At 40.3% G+C, this 20,386-nt stretch overlaps 1 protein-coding gene across 4 annotated transcripts in view; it reads left to right on the plus strand.

Moving 5' to 3' along the window:
- asap2a (ArfGAP with SH3 domain, ankyrin repeat and PH domain 2a) overlaps positions 1–20,386 on the plus strand; it is a 119,125-nt gene that overhangs the window by 80,366 nt on the left and 18,373 nt on the right. For all 4 annotated transcript variants that reach the window (XM_057860328.1, XM_057860326.1, XM_057860327.1 and 1 more), the window contains 12 exons: positions 40–115; positions 192–278; positions 3,488–3,591; positions 6,905–6,974; positions 9,489–9,576; positions 10,071–10,119; positions 12,269–12,435; positions 13,455–13,588; positions 15,397–15,491; positions 15,570–15,759; positions 17,514–17,599; positions 17,873–17,988. In XM_057860328.1, coding sequence (XP_057716311.1) covers positions 40–115; positions 192–278; positions 3,488–3,591; positions 6,905–6,974; positions 9,489–9,576; positions 10,071–10,119; positions 12,269–12,435; positions 13,455–13,588; positions 15,397–15,491; positions 15,570–15,759; positions 17,514–17,599; positions 17,873–17,988 — 1,262 coding nt within the window. The remainder of the gene's footprint in view (positions 1–39; positions 116–191; positions 279–3,487; positions 3,592–6,904; positions 6,975–9,488; positions 9,577–10,070; positions 10,120–12,268; positions 12,436–13,454; positions 13,589–15,396; positions 15,492–15,569; positions 15,760–17,513; positions 17,600–17,872; positions 17,989–20,386) is intronic.

The raw sequence follows: 20,386 nt of genomic DNA on the forward strand, positions 1-20,386 counted from the left end.
AGTTTGCATAGGCAAAATCTGTCTCGTATTCTTGTTCAGTTTCTTTCAGGACGGTCTCAAAGCGGTGGACAACCTGAAGCCTTCCATTGAAAAACTTGCCACGGATTTACACACGGTGAGTATGACTTTCTTCATGATTTTGAGGTGTTTTTGTTTTGCTCTTTATTGTATTGCGTCTGTGTCATCACCAGATAAAGCAAGTGCAGGACGAGGAGCGCAAGCAGCTGACTCAGTTAAGGGATGTTCTCAAGACGGCGCTACAGGTGGAGCAGAAGGAGGTAAACGCACACATAAAGTAAAAAACTACTATTTTAATTCTTCTGCTGTCAATTGGAATGAGTTTATCACTAGTAGCGTTCGTTCATTTGCTGCCACCCTCCCGCTTCAATCGGATTGGACGTCTATGGCTGTCAGCGGCAGCCACTACCGGGCAATGAGTTACTTTTGGGGCATTTCACGTCATTTTCTGTTGATTTTTCAGTTACTTCTTGTTGATTTTGGGCCATTTACAGGTCACTTTCTGTGAAAATGAATAGGAAGTGACTATGGCGGTCAATGGCAGCCAATGAGTAGATGGAAGTGACTCAAAATCGACTGGAAGTTACCTGTAAATAGCCTAAAATGAGCAGGAAGTGACCTGTAAATGCCCACAAAAGACTGGCTGTGAATGGTGTTTGTGCCAATGACGGTGCTCGACGTCCAATCCAGTCAAAATGATTTAGATGTCTCTTCAATTCAATTTTATTTGTATAGCCCTATATCACAACAAGGTTGTCTCAGAGGCCTTTGCAGAGTCAATATGATACACAGAAACAGTAGGTGAATTAGATGACGTTCATGTATTTTACCATATTTATTTATTTATTTTTTTAAATAAAAAGTGACACCTTTTTAAAACGATACAGTGGTATGAAAAAGTATGTGAACCTTTTGGAATTTCTCACATGATCACATCAATGTGATCTGATCTTCGTGAAAATCACAAAGATGAAAATACAGTGTCTGCTTTAACCCTTTAGCACCGAACGTGTCGGCAGCGACGCATTTACGCATATCGTCTTTCAAGCTTCGTCACGCTGTAATTACGTCACCCACGTGCCGCTGGTTGATCTCGTTTGAAAGTGCGGAAGTTAATGTCCACACCAGCATAGCCTTAGCTTTTTTTATCGACGCGACTGACAATGACATTCTCCTGTTTCACCAAGCTATCCTTTACCACAAGCCCTGTCTTTCTTACATATTATATCCTCTGGTTGTCCTACGTCTCTGTAATTTAGTAATTTAGTTAGTTTTGTGTAGCGATCACAAATACTACTCAGTGACAGCCAACGAACACTTTTAATTTTTTTCCATTGTTATCAAATCTTAATTCTATAACTTATTTACACTTCCTCCTTAATAAAGTTGTTTTTTTTTTACAACAGAAAATGTAACAGTGGCAGTCAGATACCATTTTAATTCTTTTCAGACAGAAGCAGCACCCGGCACGTCACGCCAAAAAATAAGTTAAAAATATCAAAATGGCTGACCTCTTTGTCTTCTGAAAGACAATGCCAACCCAATGAAATGTTTACTGCATGAATGTTTACTGCCGAACTGGCGTTAAAAGTCCGCGCAAGTTGATTCAGTCTTTACATTTTCTCTTCCGAGTTTTTAGTTTTGGGAAACGTATGAAGAAAACATCCTTCATATGTCGTAATGTCTAGAGTGTTATGTGTTATAAGCATGCTCGTTTTTGAAAGATTACTGGAGAAAAGTAGCAGATTTCCCATTGCTTCTATGTGAGGGCGGGTCTATAATGTCCCACTTCTACTCTACTTCCGCTTTAAGCCTGAGTTATACTCCTGCGTTGTGGTGACGGCGCAGCGACTACGGCGTCTTTCGAAATTCGATAGTTCTGCGGTGAGGGAACGCGTTGCTCTGTAATTCACCGCCAAGGCCACTAGAGGGGTGTGGCGTTATGTTTGTATGGTTTTGGGGCATGCTTTTTGACTTTCGTTAGTCTAGTTTAACGGAGAAAACATAAACAATGCAAGATGGAACTCTTGAAAGTAAATATTCTGCTCATCAACACTTAATAAATATTGAACATACAAATGTTGAGGGGCAGGTGACGCAGAAGACTGTTTCGAGGCTGTCTGGCCGACTTTTGATGCCGCACAGAGTTTTAGACTCGGGTGGAGAGAGCTAGCTGTGGCGGCTAGCTTCAAACTAGCGTCGAGCACTGCGTTCAGTCTGCAAAGCCCTCCAGCCCGATTTGTTTACCGTGTCCTACAACCAGCCAGTGGGAAGCCATAGCAGATTTCTGGCGTCTATGGAACTTCCCAAACTACGTTGGGAGCCTTGATTTTAACGTTATCATAAAAAGCACCGAGGCACTCTCAATCAGTGATGATGTATCGTGTGTGAACTGTCTGTTATTGAAAATTAAATATCAAAACAACTCTTTTGACACCAAATCTGTGCTTTATTCTTCATATACTTGAAGTGTGACACGTAAATAAGTCACAGACTCACAGCAAACATATGTACACAATAAATGATGAAGTGCACCAACCAAAAAAAGTGATAAAAAGTTGGCAGTTTTTCGCCGACTGGGTCACCGCTTCATGTGGCCACTCGATTCCGAACACACACGTCTCTGTGGTTCTTCCACCCCCCCCCCCCCCAATCGCCGACCTTGCCATTTGGCAATCACAATAATGACTTGCTCTTCGATGATACTCCCGTCGGCTTGGTCTATTTTTGCGTGTAGAAAATAATGTTTGATTCTATTCTACAATGGCGGTGATTTCGCGCTGAACCGGAAACAACAATCTGAGCTGACCAATCACAGTTCGTTTCTGCCACGTCATACGCGTCTACGCGACGCGAAGGTTAGAAAATTCGAGAGGAGCGCGCCAGGCTACGGCGCAGGGTCGTAACTCGGGTCTTCCTTGACGGCGCAGGTCTGACGTGGAAGTAGAACTCGGCCTTTACGATGCGACGTCACAGTCTAAAAATAGCATGCGTGCGGTACGCCATTTAAATGTAGCCGAGCTAGCCAAAGAGTTAGTTAATCCTCATCTGGTTAATGCTTGAAAGAATGAATATAGTATGCTGCAAATGACATTTTGAACTCATCTGAAGTTTTCTTCTCTTTCTCGCTGCCGTCACAATTTGTGAAACAAGTCTAGAAGAGTAAGTAGACCCAAAAATGCCTTGATGTTGATGTTATCTGCTTTTATTGTAGTAGTAATCATAGTTGTCTGCGCACAATAGCTGATTTTTTATCGGGAAACACGCCAATTGCGACGCTTTGTGCATGTCTACTGATAAGAGACGATAACAATGCAATTCTATTAGTGTCATCGCTGGCCTTGACAAGTTGTTTACAATTTCCAGACTTCTTTATTTTTGAGTAGGAATCTACTATAGTGACATCATATCTATGTTGATGTTGATACTAATTTTTGAAGCTGCTGTTACAGTGTGCGTGTTTTCCTAGGAATCCCAGGTGCGGCCGAGCACCACCTACAGCTTGCATCAGCCGCAAGGCAACAAAGAGCACGGCACAGAACGCAGCGGCTACCTTTACAAAAAAAGTGATGGGTGAGTTTTTTTATTTGCACGGAAGTTGGCTCTGATTGTTAATCACTTTACTTACTGGCTGACATTGACGTTGCCCGGCACAGCCAGACTATTCTCCCTGTATTTTTCAAACACTGTGAGAAATAGTATGGGACCCAGCCCATTAACGGCCTCTCGAGCAAGGTACAAAATCAATCGTCCAATCAGATTCGTTTATTTGCATGACGTGTTCTTCACGTGTAATGTCACTCTTGCGCGCCGAAATTCGTGTCTACAACAACACAGATGGCAAACGGGAGAGCCGATAATATGTTCCAATCCGCGGTAAAACCAGTTTTAAATGACCAAAAACACACCGAAACAAGTCATTGACAACAGTCAACATGGCTCGCGCTAGCCATTTTGAATAAACTTCTCCATTCTCCGTTCACGCTAATTACTTGTCGCTTTAACAACGTCACGTCTGCCCGTCGCTGATTGGTCCACTCCGCTGTCTGTTTCCTGTGGCTTGTTCCGCCCTCGGAATTTGATCCGCCGGACGGTCGCCAGACTCAATTGCTGGAACAGCGGTCAGTCTGGTATACCAGGTAAACATTGACGGTGCTAGAGGTTCAATCCACTTTGTCTAGGAGAGGCGAATGATCGCTGCCTACCCTCCCAGTCAAAATGGATTGGACCTCTAGTGCCATCAATGGCACTGAAAGATGGGCATTCAAATCCGTTCCTCCCAGTTTGATTGAAATGGACATTTATCGTAGACAGTGGCAGGCAATGAATTACCGTAATTTCCCAAATATAAGGCGCACCTGTGTATAATGCGCACCGCAAATTTACTTGTAAAATCTAGGGAAAATTATTGTACCCGTTTATAATGCGCACCCTAATTTTTGCACCAATAAATAGAAGAATACAAGAAAACAGAGCTCGTGCACAGATACAGAAATGTCATTTCACTGACTGGTGAAACACAGCACAAGCATAGCACATTGGTAGTTCAAAACATTACCATAAACTGACAATATTTACGGTAATAATATGATTTGACAACTTCTCCAGCTTACCAGAATCTAGGAGAAAACAAAACAGATGTGACTTTTCTTTTAAAGGCTGCTGTATAACTTGCTCATTTTATCATGATGAATAAATGTTTCTTCCATGGATTGATACGGTAAAATGAAAGTGAGAACGTAAGTCGGAAATCCGAGAGAGCTCATCGCTGTCAACACGACAGTAACAATAGGAACTATTGTTATTTGGGTTTGAGTTACTCGAGGGACAGATATAGTTGACGGACACAGAAAGTCTGTGTGCTTACGTTTGTTATGGTCCGAGTTGCGGAGCTGCAATAAACACTGACTTAAATGAGTTCAAGAAACTAAATTCTGTGCTTTATGAAGCGTGAAAAAAGCAGAATTTAACACAGATGAAATCATTTGGCCGATTAGAGTGAAGTATTACCGAAACAAAATGGTGACGTCACATACCGTAATGGTCGGCAACGGGTCGTTGCATACATTTCTTTAACGCAACGTGGCCGTGTCAATTTTAAAAAATCGGTTTATATATATACGTAATATATCTATATTTCTGTCTCCATCCATGTACCCGTTTATAATGTGCACCATGATTTTACAAGTTGATTTTGAGGGGGGGGGGTGGGGGGGGGGAGTGCACGTTATATTCGGGAAATTACGGAAATATACAGGTAGTCCCCGGGTTACGACGTACCCGATTTACGCGATTTCGCCAGAGTCTCGTCCGCCATTTTGTCACTAGTCGCTTTTTTTTTGGTCGCTTAAACGGTACCTTATTGTAACTCACAGTATCTTATTTTTTTACTTTACTACTTTATTAATATGACATGTTTTGTCCTCACTAAATGAGAAAGTATTCAGCTTTACCGACATCAAACAAGGCAACTGTGCTTTTTTAAGCTTTTTATGTCCTTTTGATAGTTTGTAAAGATGTAACACAAATATACACTAATGTTCAAAATGACACCAATTGTAACAATAAAACACTTGACACAAAACAATTGATGTTCCAACATCCGTCTAGTCTGATCAATCTGTAAATTAAGTAGATTCAATTAGCCTAATTTGCTTAACAAAAGTTCGCTAGCTAGCTTAAATGCTACGAATGCCAACATGTTTACAATTCTCATAACAAATTGTTCACACATAACTCCACAAAGTGTAGCTGTAAGCTGAATTACAAATGTATACCCAAACATGTATTAGCTGAAACAACTTACAGCTTTATGTGGGCCAAACCAGAGCACAGCTGTCCATTATCTATGTCAGACGAGAGTCTTCTCCTCAGTCATAAGGCGACAGTCCAGCCAGACCCAACACTGCCACCAGTGGGCAGTGTATCCGCCATCATTAAACAAAATACAATACTTTTGAACTTTTTGGATCGTTATTTTGGGGTACTTAAAGCATAGACTTCATAATGATATTGACAGGCCAATTAATAGGGGGCCAACTCTGTCAAAGCTGACCGAGTGGAAACACAGTAAAAGAGCTTTTTACGTTGAAAATTCTTATGAATAAATGCTTAAATCCCTGACTTCTTTATTGATATGAATATAAAACTGTTGATTCTTGGTTAAAAACAAAGAACCGGGCAGCTAGTATTTATTTTATGTAAATATCTAGAATGTGCTGCGGCAGCCTTATGAAAACAAAGAGCTTTTTCCGTTGAAAATTCTTTTGAATAAATGCTTAAATCCCTGAATTCTTTATAGATATGGACGTAAAACAATCTCGTTTCTTGGTTAAAAGCAAAAAAATTTCACGTAAATATTGTGAACTTTGACGCCGATGCCGTAGCGCCTAATTTCTCCCATTGATTATTTTCACAACGTTTCAAAATGCATGCATGGTACGAAAAATGCAATAATTACCTTGAATCCTCGCACAAATCACTCCTGAGACGATCCTTCCTGTTTGTATTCGGTACAGTTTTCGTACTTTTTCAACCTAAATCCGGCGTTAGATCGCTGCGTGTGTGAGAATAACTCCTCTTGATATGATGTGATGGATGTGTCCCGTCAATATCATTATGAAGTTTATGACTTAAAGCGTTAATTCAGATTTACATGGAAATTCGGTTTACGTCACCAGCGTAGGAGCGGAACTCATTCGAAACCCTGGGACTACATGTACTGACACCATCATTGAGAAAAAATATATATATATATTGGCACTTAAAGGACATTCAGAGAGGTATTAATGCAACAGTATGTAGTTGTATTTTATATCTTATGTCACATATTTGTAAAGGTGATCACATGACATTGTCTCCATGCCTCTGCTGAAATGTGGTGCAGGTTGAGAAAAGTGTGGCAGAAAAGGAAATGCACGGCAAAGAACGGATACCTCACCATCCCACATAGCACTGTAAGCAACTGCTGCCAACATTCTCATATTCCCTTCCAAGGATCAAGTTTGCTGTTACCCGAATAATTGGTTTCTATAAGCTTCTTTAGTTTCAAATACATACAGTACAGTGGGGCAAATAAGTATTCAGTCAACCACTAATTGTGCAAGTTCTCCCACTTGAAAATATTAGAGAGGCCTGTAATTGTCAACATGGGTAAACCTCAATCATGAGAGACAGAATGTGGGGAAAAAAATCACATTGTTTAATTTTTAAATAATTTATTTGCAAATCATGGTGGAAAATAAGTATTTGGTCAATACCAAAAGTTCGTCTCATTACTTTGTTATGTATCCTTTGTTGGCAATAATGGACGCCAAATGTTTTCTGTAACTCTTCACAAGCTTTTCACACACTTGCTGGTATTTTGGCCCATTCCTCCATGCAGATCTCCTCTAGAGCAGTGATGTTTTGGGGCTGTCGTTGGGCAACGCTGACTTTCAACTCCCTCCGCAGATTTTTTATGGGGTTGAGACCTGGAGACTGGCAAGGCCACTCCAGGACCTTGAAATGCTTCTTACGAAGCCACTTCTTTGTTGCCCTGGCTGTGTGTGTTTGAGATCATTGTCATGCTGAAAGACCCAGTCACGTCTCATCTTCAATGCCCTTGCTGAAGGAAGGAGATTTTCACTCAAAATCTCTCGATACATGGCCCCATTCATTCTTTCCTTTACCCAGATCAGTAGTCCTGGTCCCTTTGCAGAAAAACAGCCCTAAAGCATGATGTTTCCAACCCCATGCTTCACAGTGGGTATGGTGCAATTCAGTATTCTTTTTCCTCCAAACAAGAGAACTTGTGTTTCTACCAAAAAGTTCTATTTTGGTTTCATCTGACCATAACAAATTTTCCCAGTCCTCTTCTGGATCATCCAAATGCTCCCTAGCGAACCGCAGACGGGCCTGGATGTGTACTTTCTTCAGCACGGGGACACGTCTGGCAGTGCATGATTTGAGTCCCTGGCGGTGCATTGTGTTACTGATAGTAAGTAGCCTTTGTTACTGTGGTCCCAGCTCTCTGTAGGTCATTCACTAGGTCCCCCCGTGTGGTTGTGGGATTTTTGCTCCCCGTTCTTGTTGTCATTTTGACGCCACGGGGTGAGGAGGGTAGAGGTGTGCAAAATTTCCGATTCTTAGATTATTCCCGATTCGGCCGTGGAAGATTCGAGAACGATTCACAAACATCCAAATTCCGATTATTGAAATATGCGAAGTAAAGCGGAAGTACACAACACTCAGCGCGCCGCGCTGTCTTCGGGACGGAACGGAGCGAGAGTAGCTAAACATCATGCTTCCCATTACCCGGCCCCTCGGGTAATGCCAATGCTCAACTCACGGCTCTAGCTCAACTCATGCAACGAGACAAAAAAACACAACAACATACCTGACTGCTGCCGAAAAGCTGCCGAAAAGCTGTACAAAGTACATCCATTACAACGTTACAGTGGATATGATTTATATAGGACTAGATGCAATATAGATTTGGTATTGTTAGCAGCAAATCTACAAAAAGCTAGATGCGAGCGTTATAAACGGCCGCCATCTTAAAGCAGTACACTTCCCTGCAAAGCTGTTGTAGCGAACCTTCCAAGCAAACCTAATTAACTTTTTATCTAAAATAGTCCTAAATCGGTAAAATATTGACTTGAATCTATCTTTAAAATAGTTTTAAAACTTTCACATGTCGAAAGTAGACAAGAGCAATTTTAACAAATTTAACGGTTGATTCACAACATTAAATTAATTGAATGTAGTTTAAAGCTGCTGATACAGAATGGGGACTGGAGTTTTTTATTTAATGTTATTTTTGTATATTTGTTTACTGTTATATGTTAACTTGATACTGAAATAGTAGTGTGGTTTAGCCTGAGAGTATTTTTGAACAATTTTGGAACTCATGTACAAAACTTTTTTTTTTTAAAAAAGAGGAAAAAAAAGGAGGGGAGTGCATCAATAATCGTTTTATAATCGAATCGGAGCCTCTGAATCGTAATTGTAATCGAATCGTTAGGTGCCCAAAGATTCCCAGCTCTAGAGGAGGGAGTTGAAAATCCGTGTTGCCCAACGACAGCCCCAAAACATCACTGCTCTAGAGGAGATCTGCATGGAGGAATGGGCCAAAGTACCAGCAACAGTGTGTGAAAAGCTTGTGAAGAGTTACAGAAAAAATTTGGCCACATTGCCAACAAAGGGTACATAATAAAGTATTGAGATGAACTTTTGGTACAAACCAAATACTTATTTTCCACCATGATTTGCAAATAAATTCTTTAGAAATCAGACAATGTTATTTTCTGTTTTTTTTCCCCACATTTTGTCTCTCATGGTTGAGGTTTACCCATGTTGACAATTACAGGCCTCTCTAATATTTTCAAGTGGGAGAACTTGCACAATTAGTGGTTGACTAAATACTTATTTGTCCCACTGTATGTTGTTATCCACTCCTCACTACCCTTTTCTGTCTATCAATCCCACAGACGAACAGACCGCCAGCCAAACTCAATCTGCTCACCTGTCAGGTGAAGCACAATCCTGATGAGAAGAAGAGCTTTGACCTCATATCCCGTAAGTCCAGCCAGCCCCCTTTTTCCTTCCTGGCTGACAAAGCTCAAAGGTAGTAGAAGGTCACTGCTTTGTAGAAAGCAGTTTTTAGTACCTCCAGCCACGATGTTATTTAGGGGGAAAAAAATAAACAAGTAATTTCCATTACACTTGGTTTAGGGTCTTGGCATAGGAGGTGCGAGATTTTGGTGAATATTTTAGGAAGTAAGACAGTACTCAGAGTTCATGCGGGTCCTTGAAATCCTTGAAAATGCTTGGATTTTTCTGTCGGTTTTTAAACTGTATATCTATTCTTATGCAATTCCAGGCTAAAGTGGTAGTGCTAAAAGGTGCTAAAATTATTTTGTTGTTGTAAATGCGTTAAGCTTGCAATAAAGGCCATATAACATAAACTGATAACGGTGGAAGAAGGAGAACATCAACATTTCAATTTTAAATTTTGCTAAAGCAACTCACTGATGAATTCTAGTTTTGAATGTAATTTTCTTGACTTTCAGATGACCGAACGTATCACTTTCAGGCTGAAGACGACCAGGATTGCCAAATGTAAGAGCCTCATTCTTTTGTGTGTATTTATTATTTTGCCCTAGTTCCCGAGTTACTTCCAGGTTCACGTACAGTACAGTCAGTATACAGTGCTCTCCATAATTATTGGCACCCCTGGAAAAAGATGTGTTTTTTAGCTTCTAATATATTTTTTTTTAATTCAAATAATATCGGACCTTAATGGAAAAAAAAGAGAAAAATCCAACCTTCAATACAAGTGCATTCATTCAGTGGGGAAAAAATCCCACATCAAGAAAAAAATATTTGACATCAAATAATGTGTGTCACAATTATTAGCACCCCTGGTGTTAATATTTTGTACAACCCCCTTTGCTACCAAAACAAGGTATGGGGACTGAGATGGCCATGGGAGAAGCTTGATTTTGTGTCTGGTGAACCATTTCTGTGTAGATTTGGCCATATGTTTAGGGTCATTGTCTTGCTGAAAAACCCAGTGACGACCCATCTTCAGCTTTCGTGCAACAGATTTTGATTTAAAATGTGCTGGTATTTCAAAGCATTCATGATGCCATGCACCCTAACGAGGTTCCCAGGGCCTTTGGAAGCAAAACAGCCCCACAGCATCACTGACCCACACCCATACTTCACAGTGGGTATGAGGTGCTTTTCATCATGCGCATCTTTCGTGGCACGCCAGACCCACTTAGTGTTTGTTGCCAAGAAGCTCAATCTTGGTCTCACACAAAAATACACACGGTCCCAGGCTTCAACTGGGACCGTATGCTTTGGTCAGATTGGTCTGTTTCACTTCCAAAGGCCCTGGGAACCTTGTTAGGGTGCATGGCATCATGAATGCTTTGAAATACCAGCACATTTTGAATCCAAATCTGTTGCCCGAAAGCTGAAGATGGGTCGTCACTGGGTCTTTCAGCAAGACAATGACCCTAAACATATGGCCAAATCTACACAGAAATGGTTCACCAGACACAAAATCAAGCTCCTCCCATGGCCATCTCAGTCCCCAGACCTTGTTGGTAAAAGGGGGTTGTACAAAGTATTAACACCAGGGGTGCTAATAATTGTGACTCACATTATTTGATGTCAAATAATTTTTTCTTTATGTGGGATTTTTTTCCCCACTGAATGAATGCACTTGTATTGAATGTTGGATTTTTCTCTTTTTTTTCCCATTAAGGTCCCATATCATTTGAATTAAAAAAAAAAAAAAAAAAAAAAATCTATATATATATATAAGAAGCTAAAAAAACACATCTTTTTCAGGGGTGCCAATAATTATGGAGGGCACTGTAAGTTATAATCATTTGATATTCAAACCCCTCTTAATGATTTGTTTTTTTTAGAATTTGAAAAACTAGTTTAACAAGCAGGTCGCCATTGTTGTTGACGACGCAATGCAAGACGGAACGCAAACTTCATTCGAGCCTTATGGTGCCGCTTTTGGAGCAAGGGCTTCCTTCTTGCACGGCATCCTCTCAGTCCATGGAGATGCAAAACACGCTTGACTGTGGACACTGACACCTGTGTTCCAACAGCTTCTAATTCTTGGCAGATCTGCTTTTTGGTGATTCTCGGTTGAATCTTTACCCTCCTGACCAATTTTCTCTCAGCAGCAGGTGATAGCTTGCGTTTTCTTCCTGATCATGGCAGTGACAAAACCGTGCCATGCACTTTATACTTACAAACAGTTGTTTGCACTGTTGCTCTTGGGACCTGCAGCTGCTTTGAAATGGCTCCAAGTGACTTTCCTGACTTGTTCAAGTCAACGATTCGCTTTTTCAGATCCATGTATGTATATTTTTGACCCAGCAGATTTGATCACTTTTTCTGTTAACCCATAATAAAGTCATAAAAGAACCAAACTGCATGAATGTTTTTTTGTGACAAAGAAGTATCTGTTCCAATCACTTTATCGGAGAAAAATCAGAGTTGTAGAAATAACTGGAAACTCGAGAGCCATGACATTATATTCTTCACAAGTGTATGTAAACTTTTGACCACAACTGTACAAGTCTTTAATTCAGAGGTTCCCTTTAAAGCACAGTCTGATAATTAGCCTTAGAGAATACTGTATGTATCCCACTTACACTTTTCCTTTTATTTATTTTGACTTTTTGTCTCCTCCTGCTCCTAACTTCCCATTTTATGTCTGCTTTCCTTCTCCCTGCAGCTGGATCTCGGTGCTTCAGAACAGCAAGGAGGAGGCGCTGAACCAGGCCTTCAAAGGCGAACAGCATGTTGGCGAGAACAACATCGTGCAGGAGTTGACAAAGGCAATCCTGGCAGAGGTGAAAAGAATGACGGGGAACGACGTGTGCTGCGACTGCGGCGCGCCCAGTAAGTGACAGCGGGAGATGATTGGCAGCATATTTTATAGTCTATGATTTTGAAACGATTTATATATCAAATCCCTGAAGTATATTTGACCATGTGTCCTTCAACGGTTGTTTAAAGCTAGTTTATGATGGAGTTATTCCAAGCAGGCACAGTTGGGCTCGGTCACTTTCTTCCTTGAAAGCATAAAATGCCCTCAGGCTTGCTTAACTTCTACAAGGACGCATCAGAGTTAGCGATTACATTGCAAAAAAGTGGCTTTTGTCCAAGGACGCTACATGAGAAAGTGTATGTGAATTTCTGATTGACTATAGCCTCTCACACTTGCTATCCAAGTCGACCTTTTCTGTGTTCGCCACCCTGTCGTCCTGTATTTAAAGAGCTTGTGATGTGAGGGGTGGGGCTTGTGGTCAACCCTCAAATTTGCTGTCTTCTAACATAGCATTGACATGCACGCTAAATTGATTTTTATATATTCCATATATCAATCTGGGAAAGAATGTTTCATGGGATGAACCTTTGAAAAAATATACAGCTGCTGATTGACCCTTAAATGCCCCAAAGGGAAAAGCAAGTGAGCGAAAATCAACAGGAAATGATATGAAATGCCTGAAAATGAGCTCATTGCCTGGCATTGGCTGCCTCTGACGGCCGTAGACATCCAATCCGTTTGAAGTGGGAGGGATGGCAAAAATGAACATTTGTTCATTCGCTGCCACCCTCCCACTTCAAATGGTTTGGACATCTACTAGGGATGAACCTGCTCTAATTCACAGGAGGATAAAAGTAGCTGTTTTTCACTTCCTGGGTCACATTTCCTGTTGATTGTAAGTCATTGCCTATTCATTTGGGGGGATTCCCCGGTCACTTCCTGTTGACATCAAATGCCCCAAAATCGAAAGCAAATGACCTGAAATGCCCCCAAATTTAGCTCAATGGTTGCCATTGACTGTCATAGACATCTGATCTTTTTGAAGTGAGAGGGTCCGATATGAGACTTTCTTCTTATTTTTTTTTTCCAGACCCGACGTGGCTGTCCACCAACTTGGGCATTCTCACATGTATCGAATGTTCCGGCATCCACAGGGAACTCGGAGTCCACTACTCCAGGATCCAGTCGCTCACTCTGGATGTTCTCAGCACCTCTGAGCTCTTGGTAGACGACTCTCATCATCTCCCATCTCCAGGATTTGCAACCATAACACTCGAATATTGCGGTAGAAGTCGTCATACTTGGAATCGCTCGTATTTCCATGACCTTTGTGAAGTTGGTACCCCATCAGATGCAAATTTATTTAAAAAAGGTGTCGATCGTTTGGTCTACGTATGTACTGTAAAAAGTTCAGTTTGTGCTGCTGTTGCTTTTATGAGCTGTTAACAATTCTTTTATAGGTCAATCTGAGGTCAACAGGGCCTCATTTCGATTTGTGCTGTAAAAGTTTTGTTTGTGCTGCAGCAGTTTTGTAGATATTCAACTTTTAATTTGCAGACAAGCGCACAAGTTACTATGATCTGAGTCACAAGTAAGTGCCGAGTCATGAGGTTATAGTGAGTTGAGTCATGAGGTAATGTCAAGTCGACTCAAGAGGTAATGTCGAGTCCCGATGTCAGGTCGAGTCCCGAGGTCAGGTCGAGTCGAGTCCCGAGGTCATGTCAAGTCGAGTCCCGAGGTCATGTCGAGTCGAGTCCCGAGGTTTTGTCGAGTCGAGCCACGAGTAAGTGCAGAGTCATGAGGTTATTGTGAGTCGAGTCATGAGGTAATGTCGAGTCCCGAGGTAATGTCGAGTTGAGTCACGAGGTCATGTCGAGTCACGAGGTCATGTCGAGTCACGAGGTCAGGTCGAGCCACGAGTTTATGTCGAGTCGAGCCACGAGGTGAGGTCGAGTCGAGTCACGAGGTCATGTCGAGTCACTAGGTCAGGTCGAGTCACGAGGTCAGGTCGAGTCGAGTCACGAGGTCATGTTGAGTCACGAGGTCAGGGAGAGTCGAGTCGAATCGAGCCACAGGTTAGTCGAGTCCTTCACCATGTTCCCAGCCCACCCACAACCAGGTGACCAAGCGGATCGCTGGCGTGTGGAAACCAATCTACGATCCAAGTTTTTCGAGTCAGCTTGTCGAGTCACTGTCTCACAAATTGAGTCGAGTCGAGTCTCAAATTATTGCTTCACAAGTCTCAAATCTGGGATGCTCCCAGCTCAAGCGCGTCAAGTCTGAGTTGAGTTGCGAGTAATCAAATTGGTGACTTAGTCAACTCGAGTCTCTGTGACTCGAGTCCAATTGTCTGTAAATTTGTAGTGACAGCGTCACGCAGCTGCCCCATCTCTGGTGGAATGGAACCGCAATAGTACCTTTTGTTTGGGCTATATTTGTGCAAATTTATATTTTGTAGAAAATTATTTTACTTTTATTATTTTTTTTTTAGGTCATTCAAGGTTCACCCAGCACCCTAGACAATGGATCTAAATGAGCATAAACCTACCAAACCTCAACTCAAAATCAAATTAAATGTGTAATGGGCTGTCTATAAAACCGCTTTAGTACAAAAAAAACTTTTACAGCACAAGCAAGCACAAACGATTGTGCTTCCGTTCCTGCGTGACATCATCACAAACGAAACAAACGATTTACACCATTTTTGACCAGTTTAGATCAAAATGAGGGGGGCTGGTTGAACTCAGATTGACCCATAAAAGAATTCAAAATATCTAAAAAACGATAACAGAACAAAGTTTTTTACAGCACAAACGATTGACATCATTTTTATATGAATTTGCATCTGATAGTGGGCTAGCTTCCTGGAGGTATTTTATTAATTCGTTTGATTTAGAATTCTTCCAGATTAAATGACTCCTTGTTGTTTAAACAGGGTATTGTTTAAGATGTCAGTTGCTCTGCAGATTTTAGTGTTGAATCCAAGCTACGCTCACCGTGGTGCCTAACTACTCTCGGTGTGCGTTCCACAGCTGGCCAAGAATGTAGGGAATGCAGGCTTCAATGAAATCATGGAGGCCGGTTTAAGTGCTGAAAATGCAGTGAAACCCAACCCCGCCAGTGATATGTAAGCGCTCTCATCACAGCCATCATTACACGCGTGAATGACACCGCTGATGAATCGGTACGCGGCACCTTCCATCAGGCAGGCGAGGAAAGACTTCATCATCGCCAAGTACACGGAGAAGCGCTTCGCTAGGAAGAAATGTCCCGACACTGCTTCGCGGCTCCACACGCTGTGCGACGCCGTCAAAGCTCGCGACATCGCCTCTCTCATTCAGCTCTACGCCGAAGGAGTGGACCTGATGGAACCCATACCGCTAGCCAACGGACATGTCAGTTCACCCATGTTGTTTTCACACATTGTTTTCCTCAACGGTGACAATAACGAAAGTATTTCTTCGACTAAGTATTTTTTTTTTTAATGACGAAAACGTGTCTTGGGAGACTAAAACGTAACTAGACGAATGCCAGTTTTCGTCTGACATAATGATAATGAAACGAAATTACACCATAGTTTCCGTCATAATTTTGCAGTGTGTGACATTTTTAGCAAGTCCTGCCCCCCCCCCGTCACCACTAACTTTTGGTTTACTAATTCACTACCAACATTAAAACAATGATGTTTGTCAAGCTAGGCTGCGTTCCAGGTTTCCTTGTTTTGAAACGCATAGTAAGTTTTGTTTTCTTATCTTGGCAAGATTTGATATGCAATGTTGCTTTCGCCTTTAAAGGTCTGTGCTGAGTGATCATCAAGGCTAAATGTAACTCGTAGCGTTAGCCTAGCATTCATTCTTAGCATTCCTATTTTACCACTTGGCAAAAAAATGCCACATGCCCAAATTTTTTTCAAAAAGTCACATGGCAAAATCCATTTTTCCACATGGCAAAATCAATTTTGCCACATGGCAAAAACAATTTTACCACATAGCATGCCAAAAAAAAAAACGTCACATGGAAAAATCTATTTTGTCACGTGGCAAAATTTATTTTGCTACATCGCAAAATCCATTTTGTCACATAGCAAAAAAAAAAAAAAATGGCACATGGCAAAAAAAATGCTACATGGGCAAGCAAAATCTATTTTGCCACTTGGCAAAAAATACTAGAAGGCATAATCTATTTTACCACTTGGCAAAAAAATGCCACATGGCAACATCTATTTTGCCACATGGCAAAAATCTATTTAGCCACATGGCAAAATCCATTTTGCCACATGGCAAAAAAAATGCCGCATGGCAAAAAAAAAAAAAAAAAACGTCACATGGAAAAATATTTTGTCACATGGCAAAATCTACTTTGTCACATGGCAAAATTTATTTTGCTACATCGCAAAATCCATTTTGTCACATAGCAGAAAAAAAAAAATGCCACATGGCAAAATCTATTTTGCCACATGGCAAAAAAAAATGCTACATGGGCAGGCAAAATCTATTTTGCCACATGGCAAAAAAATACCACATGGCAAAATCCATTTTTCCACATGGCAAAAAAAATGCTACATGGCAAAAAAAATGCCACATGGCAAAATCTATTTTGCCACATGGCAAAAACAATTTTACCACATAACAAAAAAATGCCACATGGCAAAATCCATTTTGCCACGTGGCAAATACCACATTTCGTTCTCCGCCCTGCTGTAAAATAGACCAAAACTGAAAAGCTACCAAGTCTTGCTTTAAAGGTCCATGCTGAGTGATTATCACACACTAAATGTGAGTCAGAGGGTTAGCATAAGTATTAACTTGAGCATAGCGAGCATCCTCTCAAACTGTTGTTGCTCCCAGCTTCAGGTTGCAAATAAAAACAATAGAAAACCCTCACGAACGATGAACTCGTAGCATTAGCATAATATTTGTCAGGTACATGACAGAAGAACTAGTTGCGTTTCGCGAACACCAGCTAGGGCTTACAGTAGTCGTGCTTCGTGACGAAAACTAGACGAAGACATCACACATTTTGAAATGACTAAAATATGACTAAGACCAATAAGAATTAAGACGGATATTAAAAAGACTGCCGAAAAGAACTCTGCTTCCACCGAGTTGTGTGAAAGTTTTCATTTGCTCTATTTTTGATTGTCCCACAGGAGCAAGGAGAGACTGCTCTCCACCTGGCCGTCAGGCTAGTGGACAGAACCTCTCTTCACATTGTTGACTTCCTCACGCAGAACAGGTGAACAAAAAAAAAAACAAAATGACACCAAAAAAAAATCATAAGACGGCTCATTTGCCAAGCCTATTAAACAATGTTCTAATCATGGTTCATTTATCTCTGTGACATTTAAAGGCGCCGCCTATCTAATGTTGACTTTAGCTGGAGAACAGATGTTTACTTTGCAACGGAATTCCAATGTCATTTGAATTCAAACATCAATACTATTGTATTTTAAAAAGCCAGTAAAAAGCTGTTTTTAATTCATATTTCTTGCTCTCTGCCCGTCTGCAGTTTGAATTTGGATAAACAGACAACCAAAGGCAGTACGGCGCTGCATTATTGCTGTCTGACTGACAACAGCGAGTGTCTGAAGCTGCTGCTGAGGGGAAAAGCCTCAATTGACATTGGTGAGCAGATTTTATTTCTAATCAATTCATCTATTTTTTATTTAAATAACAAGTTCAAAACAAACTCCCTCAACTGACGAACTCGGAAACCTACAGAACAAGCAACTATAAGTCAGCAATTAATTAATGTTATTAATCAGAACTGAGAACAGGAAATTTCTGGGTCACTTACTGTTGATTTTGGGTTACAGCACAGGTCTCTACCTGTCAGTGTAATATTACGCAATTCCCATGAACAACGGGTTGTTTTAATAGATTGTAGGTTACAGTTCTCATTTTTTGTGGCACTGTAAATCCAGAAATCTGAATGGTGAATATTAGTAGTGGACTTCGCTGACTAGTCTCATACTCAAAACTATGCGTTTTTACTCTACTAATTTTTGGAAAAACCAATAAAAGTCCTGCATGTGAATTTTAATCAGGTTATACTTACTGTAAACCGACTGTAAATCCACAATTTTGAATAAGTTTAAACCAAGGTTGGTGAATATTAGTTGTAGACCTCTCTGACAGCTCTCATATTCAAAACTATGCATTTTGGACTGTACCAGTATTTAGAAAAATGAATTAAATGCCCTAATGGTATACTTTGATCTGGTTACAGTTCTCATTTTTGTGGTACTGTAAATTCACAATTCTGAATACGTTCTGGACAAAGATGGTAAATATTACAAGTGGACCTGTATGACTACTGCCAGACTCAAAACTATGCTTTTTTACTGCACCAATATTTAGAAAATTTGAATTAAATGTCCAAAATGTGGACTTTGATCTGGTTAAAGGTTACAATTGTCATTTTTGTGGTACTGCAAATCAACAACTCTAAATAATTTCTGGCCAAGGTTGGTGAATGTTAGTAATGGTCCTCTCTGACTACTACCATACTCAAAATGATGCATTTTTACTGTACAAATATATAGCATATTTGCATTAAAAGTCCTGTGTGAAATGGTTACAGTTGTCATTTTTGTGGTACTGTAAATCCACAATTCTAAATAAGTTCTGGCAAAGGTTGATGAATATTAGTCGTGGACCTCTCTGGCTAATCACATGCTCAAAATAATTCATTTTTACTGTACCAATATTTTGAAAAAAATGAATAAAAGTCCTGCTTTTGAACTTTAGTCAGGTTACAGTTCACATTTTTGTGGTACTGTAAATCCACAATTTTGAAAGTTCTGGCCATGGTTGGTGAATATTAATAGTGGACCTCTCTGACTACTCACATACTCAAAACCATGCATTTTTACTGTACCAAAATTTTGAACAGTTGAATTAAAAGTCCTAAATGCATATTTTGATCAGGTTACAGTTCTCATTTTTGGGGTCCTGTAAATTCACAATTCTGAATAAGTTCTGGACAAGGATGCTGAATATTAGAAGTGAACCTCTATGACTACTTCAAGAATTAAAACTATGCATTTTGACTGTACCAATATTTTGAAAATTTTAATTAAATGTCCTAAATGTGGACTTTGTTCTGGTTAAAGGTGACAGTTGTCATTTTTGTGGTACTGTAAATCCACAACTTGAAGTAAGTTCTGGCCAAGGTTGGTGAATATTAGCAATGGACCTGTCTGACTACTCCCATCCTCAAAACGCTGCATTTTTACTGTACAGATATATAGCAAATTTGTATTAAAAGTCCTATATGTGGACTTTGATGTGGTTACAGTTCTCATTTTTGTGGTACTGTAAATTTACAATTCTAAACAAGTTCTGGCCAAGGTTGATGAATATTAGCAATGGACCTGTCTGACTATTCTCATCCTCAAAACGATGCATTTTTACTATACAAATATATAGCAAATTTGTATTAAAAGTCCTACATGTGGACTTTGATCTGGTTACAATTCTCATTTTTGTGGTATTGTAAATCCACAAATCTGAATGAGTTCTCGCCAAGGTTGGTGAATATTAGAAGTGGACCTCTATGACTACTCCCATCCTCAAAACGATGCATTTTACTGTACAAATATATAGCAAATTTGTATTAAAAGTCCTACATGTGGACTATAAACTGGTTACAGTTCTCATTTTTGTGGTACTGTAAATCCAAAATTCTAAACAAGTTCTGGCCAAGGTTGGTGAATACTAGCAGTGGACCTGTCTGACTACTCCCATCCTCAAAGCGATGCATTTTTACTGTACAGATATATAGCAAATTTGTATTAAAAGTCCTACATGTGAACTCTAAACTGGTTACGGTTCTCATTTATGCGGTACTGTAAATCCACAATTCTAAAGTTCTGGCCAAGGTTGTTGAATATTAGTAGCAGACTTCTCTTACTACTTCTATACTTAAAACGATGCATTATTACTGTACATATATATCACAAATTTGAATTAAAAATCCTACATGCATACTTTGATCAGGTTACAGTTCCACAACATGAAG

This window comes from Corythoichthys intestinalis, chromosome 15, assembly GCF_030265065.1.
Source record: "Corythoichthys intestinalis isolate RoL2023-P3 chromosome 15, ASM3026506v1, whole genome shotgun sequence".
NCBI classification, from domain to species: Eukaryota; Metazoa; Chordata; class Actinopteri; order Syngnathiformes; family Syngnathidae; genus Corythoichthys; species Corythoichthys intestinalis.